The following is a 9938-nucleotide window of genomic DNA, read 5'->3' as shown; positions in this document are numbered from 1 at the left end:
ACTGGAATCACATCCTTTTATCAACTTTTGAATTAAGACATTTTGGAGAGAACACATTGCTAACTTGAACTTTGCAATCTTTGGCTGTGTGGCTTTACATATTATCCCAATAGTAGTTTGATTCATTGGTTTCTGTCTGAAGCAAAACTATCTAAGGGAGTCAAAGTGGATTTGCTTAGTTAGAACCTGTGGGATTTTCCTCTACTGGAAAATGAATATAATTAGAGAATACATGTTTAGAAGGACAAACTGCTTTCAAAAAGCATAGGTAATGTAACAGTAACAAAGCAGCGTGGTGTGTACTCAACTCTGAATATTTATTCCAAAAATTAATAAAGAAGAATTCTTAATTAGGTATTCCTAAGAAGTAATTAACAATAAAAAGAATTATTTTGAAAATCAGGAAGAATTGTGAAGAATAAATTTCTGTTACTAGCTTTAACCTCTGATATTATTTATTCTTTAAATATTTAACTTGCAGGACTGCTAATCTACTGTTTGTTGGGGGCTTGCTTTGTCCAGCTATCGTAGATGAAGATCCTCTGTCTAGTCATCAGTTACAGATGTTAATTGGGAGGAGGCGGGGGGAGGAGCTAATCGGTTGCAGAAACGTCCTGCACGGGGAAACAAACAAATGAATAAGATCTTTGGATCACTACTGGTGGTAAATATTGTTCTCTTATGTATTTACATACACATGATGAAACATTGCCTTTCTCAAGTTTTCCAAACAAAAAAAGAACTGCATTTGAACAAAAGTGACTGAAGGGAAAAACCTGAAAACTTTTTTTACATTTTTCCTCGTTTTGTTTTGGTTTTGTTTATTCTATTGGGTGTTGTTTGTTTGCTTGCTTGTTCGGTTTTTTGTTTGTTTGTTTTTTCTTCTTTTCTGTTGCTTGACAATACAAGCAGGAATTACTGCTTAAAAAAAAAATCTTCTGGTGTGTGCTTCCTGTTCCAGTTTGTTTAGTCACAAGTCTGAATTAGATCTGTCTGTTGGTTGGTTTAATTTACTATAAACAGGTCTTGTGCTTTGTTTCAATACATCAAAGCCCATAGCCAGGCACAGACAGGTAATGTGAAAGGGGGTGAGAAAGTTTACAATCTTGCTCCATTGTTTCTTTAAGCTTTAGAAACAACGGTGAGAGGGATCACCCAGAGGTTAAAAGAAGGCTTGGCGCTTTTTTTTTTTTTTTTTTTTTTTAAATAAACTGGTTTCTTTTTTGTTCCTTTTCTAGAAACCACATGTAACTTTAGGTCAGAAAAGGGTAAAATGTGGCACTTCTTTAACCAGCGTTACCGCTACCTTGGGGTAACTGGATCGGGCAGAGGTGTAGGTTCCTCTCCCTGCTGTGCTAACGCCGGCGATGCTATCCTTCAGGTGAGTACCACCGCTTTATTTTCTTTTCAAATCTCAATCCAGCTGAAGGATGCTGATGGCTGAGGAGGGTATTTTCTCATGACTGACATTGCCAAAAAAAAATCACTGTTTTAGCCTTTTAGGGATAAAAGGAAATCACTCCCACAGCATTTTTAGTAAAGCTGCTCTAAAAGTTTGCTTCCTTCCAGCCTTTGCATCTCTCCAGGTTTCCCTCTCCCTTTTCTTTTATTTTTTTTTTCTTTTTATCTGCCCTCTTAAAACAACAGGAATGCTGCGCTGGCCCTCAGCCAGCCAAGGCTCAGCGAGCAGGGTAAAATTTCAGTTCAGATTTACGGGAAGGTGTTGGGAGTAAAAATCTGGTTTGGTGAGTTTGAGGCAGGGAGTAGTCAAGAGACAACCTTGCTACTGTGAGTGTGGAGAGAAAGGGAGGAGGAAGAGAGAGTGGGGGGAGGATTAAAAAAAAAAAAAAAAAGCCAAACACCCATGCTGGGGATGAGAGACCAATTTTTGCCCTGTCCGAGTTTCAGTGCTTGTTCCTGAGCTCCTGCAGCCTTATCGAGTTTGTATGCAGAAAGTCGGGTCTGGAGTGGAAGGGCAGCGCGGTGCTGGTGGGGAGCTCGGCGGCCCGCTCAGCGCCCTGGAATGTGCGGCTTAGGGCAGGGGCGAGCAGGGGCTTTAGCTTAGCTGGTACTAATTGCAAGTTTTAGTGCTCAAAAACTCTGTTTAAAAAAAAAAAAAAGGAGAGCAAAGAGCCAAGAGAGGGGGTTAAGGCTGGGAGAGCTGCTGCTCCAAGCAGCAGCGTGAGGAGTTGCTCAACTCTCATTTAGCAGCGCGGTGGAAAGGAAAATGCATTAGGTTGCTGCCCCAAAACGTTGCCGTGGCTGCGAATGGTGCTGGGTGCTGAGGCGGGCTCCAGGTAGGTACCGTCGCTTTTTGGTTTGCTCTGCTCTTCCTCTCTCCTTACCTGAGGGTTTACTCTTCTGTGATTGCGTTGGCAACGTGAGAGGACAGAAGTTCGCTCAGAAAATACATTTAAAATATTTTTAGGGAGAAAAATTACACGGAGAGGACTGCAGAGATTCTCGGTGAAGTTTTGGTGACTCTTTCCAAGTGACAAATAGCTTGTGATTCTAAGGAAAGATGACAGATGAGAGGCAGAAGCAGGTATTAAATAAGAACCGATCTGCAGATCTGAGAGTTTTAAATTAAAAGAGTATGTTTTCGTGTGTCAAAGAAAAACTACAGCATGACGTGTCTAATGTCTTTGGAGGAAATTTTGGAAGGAGTATTTTGTATGGCTGTTTCTTTTTCAACATTTATAACACTGTAGTTGGCGCAGAACGCGGAGCGGTGGCACAAGTGACAGGGAGGTGACAAGAGGGCTCTGAGATAAACTGATGTCTGCCAGTCTATTACAGGCATTAACATAAGAATGGGATCTTATCTGGGAAAAGTTCCTGATGACCGTTTAAAATACATGTATTGATCAGGAGGTCAAGCATCTCCTTCACTCTGAGGTATGTGTGATTAGAAGAGAAATACCACGGACTCCTTATTCCTTATTTTTTTCTCTCAGAGGGAAAGCCACACAGCTCATTTCTTCTTAGGAATTTAAAATAAAACTTTGAGCTACAGCCAAAGTATTATAATAGCTAAAGATGGGCTGGGACCTAAGAGATCACAAAATCCCTCCAAAATTTTACCAGCTCAACTGGGCTGACCTGGCAGAGGGCAGGAGCGTTAAGACCGGGCTGAAATGAGCCGCCTGAGGCTAACACAAGTTGAATATTGGTGCCTTTATGTGCCTCCTCGACTTTACAAATGGTAATTTGGACAAGCCTGCAATTATTCTTTGCCAGTCGAGCCATTTTCACGTGATTTGAGAGGGGGAACCAGGCATCTTTCGTAACCGCGGAGGCAGCGAGCGGCCGGGCGCAGGGCGGCGGGTTTGCCGGCCGGGTTGCGGGCAGCCGGTGCCAGGCCGCGGGGGTGAGGGGCTGCCCGCGGTGTGAAGCGGAGCCTGGTGTACAGCTGGAAAACTGGCTAGGAAACGGAGATAACGCCGGGAATACGCCGTTGTTTAGTGTCCGGCAGACTCGTAGCAGGAGCGCTAAAGGCTCACAAACTGCTGTCTGGGAGATAAATGAAGAGACAAACACTTGGGCGGGTGTCGTGCTCTCCCGTCCCGGGAGCTTTTCTCCCGATCTGTTTCATAGCCGCGCATCCCGCCGGGGGTTGGGGCAGGTGCTCCCGCCTCGCCGCCCTGCCCGGGGACACCTCCCCTGCTTTTGGGTACCGACCTCTTCTGAGGCACAGGCTCCAGGCCCTAGGTGCTGTTTGGGCAATATGTAGAGTTGGCTGACATGTAAATTCGGTTTCTAATTGTTTCTGTGTGTCCCTGCGGCAGTCCCAGATGTGAAACCTTTGTTTGAAGTTTTAGAAAGCAAAGGAATGTGCTGCCTTCAACACACCAGATTAAAAAAAAAAAAAAAAATTAAAAACCTTTGAATAGAATTATTTAACATAAGCAACAGAGATGGCAGAGCTTTCAGGGAATACTGTTTCAATTACAGTTTGGTCTGAAACCTCGACCCTGCAGAGTCCATGCCCAGCTGGCTTCAGCAGGGCTCTCCCCAGCACCAGAGGCTGCTTTTGGGGCTGCCCACGTTTTGGGGTCTTGGCTTCCTCCATGTGGCAGAGCACCCTCTCTCCTTTGCTACCACTCTGTGAAATGCTACACCTTCTTCTGCAAAAGCTGCGAGAGCATCTGACAGGAGGCAGAGGGGTTTGCTTTTGCTTGCTAGGGTATATTTTTTCCACTGTCAGGTGTTTCCCTCTGTGAAAATTAAGACTGCTTGGCTAAAAAGCTGGAAATTATGCTTTCCTGGTAGCTGATTAAAAATATGTAATCCCAACAATATAGATGGCAATTCTTGCCTCTGCTGTCACAGACTTATTTTTGTCTCTGACAACCAGTGAAATTGATTTTTATGGTTTTAAGTGTATACTGAAGACCTGTTCATTGGGCTGGCAATGGCATATTCAAAATGTGTTAAATATCCTACAACTAGAAAAGAAGATCCAGGGATTACTCTGAAGTTGGCATACAAGCGCCTGTTGCTTTACTGTAGGAGGCCACAGCACTATTAGAGTGACAAACTCCAGCAGATGTTATACTACACTGATTGGTGAAGCAGTAACGTAATCTTGACTTTTTCATTCAAACCACTGGCCCTGATCATCTGTCCATGGTTTCCAAATCAACATGGCTCTGATTTATTAAGAAATTTAATAGGGGAAAATATGTGCTCTCTGTGAAGAAATGTTGCCAGATTCTATTCCTGTTGAAGAATCAATTACTTGGATGAACAGAAAGATTAGATTTTATTTGTAGTAAGGAAGCAGATCTGACTAACTATGAAGGGGATACCTCCATACCTGTGTATGGGGGTGTGTAGTCACCTCCTTCATCAGGAGGTTGAGATCTCCAAATTGCCAACAACCTAAACTCACAAATCTTTCCTTATACTGTAGTCAAGTCAATTTGAAATTTGTTTCATATGGGGATTTTTAGGTGCAATTTTAAAGGCTGTAAGGTTGATCCTGTGAACAGGATATTTTTATGCGCTGCTTTAGCAGAAGGAAAGACTCTGACCATTATCTTTCCAGTAAGAGGTGTAAAATAATACTTCTTTCTGCTGTTGTATTTTTTTTTTTTTCCCAATAAAATGCTTCTGGGTACACCTAGCTCTTGCCAAGATCACGAACATCTTCTCAGTAGCCTTTCTGAGACAATGCATGCTTTGTATAGCTATGGCTGTTAGGGTTTTGGTGACACAGTAAACTCAACAGAGCAAAGCAACTTCTTAGTAACTGCAAAGCTGACTACCTGGTATTTGAGGGTGATTTTTGTCCTTTCCAGTCTTTCATTTGCCATGATCATAAGCAAGCTTTCACCTTGAAAGGAAGAGAGGGGTTTTTGATATGTTTTTAAGAGTGGTTTTTATTTTAAAATATACTTAGAGTGTGGATATCATATTTTGATAATACCTAGCTGTGCCAAAAAGCTGAGCCTGAATCAGCTGTTTCTGAAGTGGCCATGGCTTAACCAGCCACTGAAAACCAAAATGCCCTCTATCCTGTTCACAAGTGTGAGTGCCATCAGGAGATTTACTCTAGAGAAGCACCACCCCAAGTGATGTAGCTCAGGGTTTGCACTAGTGTTTCGGCCTCTTGAATACTCAATGGGTGTTCTTGAGTTCTACTTTGGAAATAAACCGGAACACTGACTCTACATTTCTGTCTTTTATCAAAGAAACTTAGTAAGCTCCACCACAAGTCAGAGTGTAGGGTCAGCCTCAGCAAGTTGAGGTTTTGGTAATATTAAACATGTGGTTAATCATTGCACTGTCACAGACCCGAGATTCCTGACCAGGGTGTTGCTGCTGCATGTGTACCTGCTTGTAAGTGGAGTGGAAGGGCTGTCACTGCTGTGTGGAGTTTATGCATGAAGTACCTGTCGAGAGGCAAGAGATGGGTTAGACACAGGGTGGAGCAGAAGGCAGCGGTGAGAGGGGTCAGATGGGTACAGAACAGGCACAGCACACGGGCAACCTGGCTGCTCTTGCATTATTTCAGCAGCAAGGGAGAGTTTTGAGGAGGAATTTAGGAGAGATGAGCAAAGTTTCGCTGCAGTTGTGATGACAGAGTAGTCCCAGGGTAGAATTATGAGGGAAAACAGGAAAGGGACTTGATGTGAAGTATGAATTGGGTTCAAAGCTGCAAAAGGCAATCATTTGCCACTCAGCTGCCTGTGCAAGCGCTGTGTGTAAGCACATCTTATATATTGTTTGTTAGAGAATGGAAAAGCTGGTCAACAGAAGCACAAAAATGAGGGGCATGCTCAAAGCATCAGGCTATGAAAAAGACCATTGTAGCAGCATTTGGACAATGAAACAGCAGGTCAAGATTGTGATTGTGAAAACAGAGAAAAGGATGTCACCATTACTGAGATAATGCAAGGGTGAGACCCTGGAGGAGTGTTTGGGTCTGAGGGCAGAAAGAACAGGCAATGTTTCTGATGTGTAAGCAGAAAGCATCAGCAGATCTTAACTGTACTTTTAAAACAAGACTGCTGGAATAAAAATTGTGCCTTGCCTGCAAACAGAGCAGTAATTGTCACTGAGGCAAGGAAAGAAAAGAGATTTTGGGGTATCCCTTGAGAGTGGGGGTATTAGGAACTCTGTTTTATCCATGTTGAGCTGGAAGCAATAGCTAAGCTGTCGGCAGACAGTCTTTCAGAAGACAGCAGAAAAAGTGGGTGAGGGGCACCAGCCAGACTGGATGGGAAGGAAAATTGAAGGAAATTGTAGTATATGGAGAATTTGCAATTGAACTTGATAGAAAGATGGGGGTTAAAAGCAAAAGAGAAGTCATCAGGGTTGATGGAGTGGAAAACACAGAAAGGCTGAATGGTGGGATATAATGTGGGAGGCTAATGGATGGAGCTGAATGGGACCACTTGAAGGTTAGTGCAGGGGAAATTCAGCAGTAGAGAGCCTGGAGTCTGAGTGGTGCATGCCAAATAAGCGGTCTTTTTTTTTTTTTTTATGAGTAAAGGAAAAGGACCAGGGCAACAGAGGAAGAGAAAAGGTGAGATGGACACGGCATGATGAGGGGGTGATATGGGTCATCAGCATAAATCAGGAACAGTGAGAAGAGAAAAATAGAGCATCAAAACCAGAGCACGAAGGTGACAGACTTGGGTGGAGCGGAGGTGTCTGTGGGGCAGGGAAGGGAGTGAAAGAGAAGTGAGGGATCCTTGTAAAGAGAAGGAGTGGGGAGAAAGTGGGGAGAAGTTCAACTCACTGAATATAGTCTGATACCAGTTAGGCAAAATCTGAGACAGAGATGCTTCATTAGGGTTTGAAAGCCTTGCTGCTGAAGCAATGAGGTTTCAGGACCTGGAGGGAGGGAAGTGTGAAGAGAGTATGGCTGGAGTGTGTGCTGGAGTGAGAAACAGAGGCTGTGAGGACTGGGCAGGCAGCACACAGGGTGCGACTGTGGGAGTAATCGGGGCTGGGAAGGGAGAAAGAGTCAGAGCCGAGAAAAAGGTACCAAAGGCAGGCGGGGAAGATAGAGTCAAACATGAATATGCACGCAGGGACACGACCTCAAGATGTTTCTACAGCAAAAGAGCACATTCAGCTCACCTTAATAAAACATTCACACTATTAACATGACTTTAGGCCACGTCCACATCATGTGTATGCTTTTGGCAATAAAATTTCTGTTGGCTGTGGATGCTGCAATTTCACCAGAGTTCATGCACTGGTACCCACATCCTGATGTGAGTGCTACTCCTCATAGGGCATGTTTCACTGTCCTTAGTATTCCTATTAGAGACAGCACTAATAAGATGCCTGAAGCTCACAGGAGCATAGTTGCAGGTAAAGCTGCAAGCAGAGGTAGATTTCATGTGTATTTAAACTTTTGCGATTGTGGTACAGTCTGTGGCTCTTGAAGACTGACTCTGTCCTTGGCTCCTTGGCCTCATGAAGTGGGCAAGAAAAGAACCACCTTATCTGACTTGCTGAATGTGCATGTTCAATGGAAGCTGGAGGCACCTCAGGTTGGCTCAAGGAGATCTGAATGTGCCTATGGTTGCTGCCATGTGTGGCATCTTACTCAGTGTTTATGAAGTAAACAGGGTGCGGAGATGCTGCTGACAAGGTTGTCTGCTCACCCTGAGCACCCAGGTCTGTGGCAGCTGCAGATGGACCCAGCAGTGCTGTACAACCCCAGGGCCCAGGAGCAAACCTTGACCTGGGCGTGCTTCAAAAAAGCCATGTAAGAAAGGAAGGAAGAGAGGAGAAAAAAAACCAAACACAACATCAACAAATCAAAATAAACAGCACAAACAAACACAACAAACAAAACATAATTATTTTCATAGAAGCTAATTGTATTGAGTAATAATACACAAAAAGGCTTCTACGTGCTTCTTTCACATACTGAAGCCCTGAGTCTCATCTTACCCGTGTGACTCACACAGGTCTGGCTGTATGTGCGGAGAATAAATCTTCCCAAGCACCATGGGGGTGGCGAGGGGTGTCAGGTCCACTGCAAGGGTGCTCTGCCTCCTGCGACCTGTGATCGGTGGGAATGTGGTCCGAGATGGGCAGTGGCTCCTGGACATGTCTGTGGCTGCTCTGCTCCTCACTGCCACATAAAGTGCCAGCTCACAACCCCTGCAGGCCTTCCCAACACTGGAAGCTCTTTTCTCTGACCCATATTTTACTGCGGGTGTTTGCAGGTCCTTGTTTGAGGTGCTGAGATCAAAGATCATGTCTTTCCATGTCGAGTTTTTATTTCTCTTGAAAATTCTGGTTTTCTTCAGGTATTCCTCTGCAAGCTTACATTCCTGGTAGGAAGCAGCAGGACAGACTGACAAGCAATTTTAGTTTTTACTGTCTGCTGACCCTATGAGTCCAAGCAAGAAAATTCCTGTTGAAATTCCTGTGCAAATTCCTGGCCATTCCCACGGCCACCTGCCTTGGGAAAGTTTATCAGCTTATGGTCTGGTTGATATATGGGGCACTGTATAAAAGCTGCAGCTCTGAGGGGTGTGGAATGAACTGCCAGAAGCCCTGAGTAAGTGCAGTTGAGTATTGCTGAACCGGAGGCACTGGTGTCCTTGGCTGTTGGCTTTCTCATCAAAATGAGGAAAGCCCAGGGCAAACCAACCTCTGCTCACAGGGTGGTTCCATTTTTTTTTCCCCTCTAGATACAGCTGGTGTTTTAACTGTGGCTTTTTGATTCCAGTTATATCCCAAGGATGGGTTTGTGATGTGCTAGCAGGAAGAGAGTCACCATTAAAACACAGCAAGAATTTGAGACAAGTGTGTTACCTGCTGCCCCTGGGCTGTGGGGGTGCTGGGGCCAGGCTGTTGGCACTGTTGTGGTGTCCATCCTGTCGGTAAAGCAACACAGTGGAGGGCTGAGCCTGTTCAGCTTCAGCTTGTGGCTTTACTGAGGAGGCTGAAATCTGAGCCAGATTCTGGCATTTCCATCTGTAGATCGCAGAGCTTTTTTTAGATTTTTTTTTAAAAGAAAGGATTATGTTATTTATATTATTTTTATTTTTAATTTTAATTTTTATATATAAATATTTATATATTCACTTTTTAATTTTATATATTTATACATGATGGCACTCCTTGTGCAAATGGTGACCTTCCTTTTACACTGGTGTCAGTGATCACTGATTCCAGTGAAATCAGTAAAATGCGTTCCAGTAACCTTTATAGGTGAAGAGAACAAGGCTTTGGTAAGTTTGACTTTGCATCTGTTTGGGGAAGACCTTGCTGCTTCTACACAAATGTATATAATTCTCTGTATATGCATGAACAGTATCAACACAAATCAGTCTCAGTGTTGGATTTTTAATTCTCAAAACACTGTCATTCAGCTGTCAGTGTTTAGTTACCAGCTTTGTCTCTGGTTTGGAGGAGTGATCTCGAAGGGATCATTTTTGCTCACTCAGCCATGGTTTTCC

At 43.9% G+C, this 9938-nt stretch overlaps 1 protein-coding gene across 6 annotated transcripts in view; it reads left to right on the top strand.

Annotated features, from left to right (window-relative positions):
• The first annotated feature begins 557 nt into the window (after positions 1-557).
• Positions 558-9938, top strand: part of RBM47 (RNA binding motif protein 47) — a 78800-nt gene continuing 69419 nt past the window's right edge. The window contains exons 1-2 of one of the 6 annotated variants that reach the window (XM_065060731.1): positions 558-664; positions 1239-1381. In XM_065060731.1, the coding sequence (XP_064916803.1) occupies positions 1368-1381 (14 nt within the window). In that variant the 5' untranslated portion in view covers positions 558-664; positions 1239-1367. Of the gene's footprint in view, positions 665-946; positions 1074-1181; positions 1382-1456; positions 2298-9938 lie in introns of those variants that run through there. The other 5 variants (XM_065060733.1, XM_065060730.1, XM_065060732.1 and 2 more) reach the window with 5 other exon arrangements.

The sequence above is a fragment of the Columba livia genome, chromosome 4 (genome assembly GCF_036013475.1).
Source record: "Columba livia isolate bColLiv1 breed racing homer chromosome 4, bColLiv1.pat.W.v2, whole genome shotgun sequence".
NCBI lineage: Eukaryota > Metazoa > Chordata > Aves > Columbiformes > Columbidae > Columba > Columba livia.
This window is presented reverse-complemented; position numbering and strand designations above follow the sequence as displayed.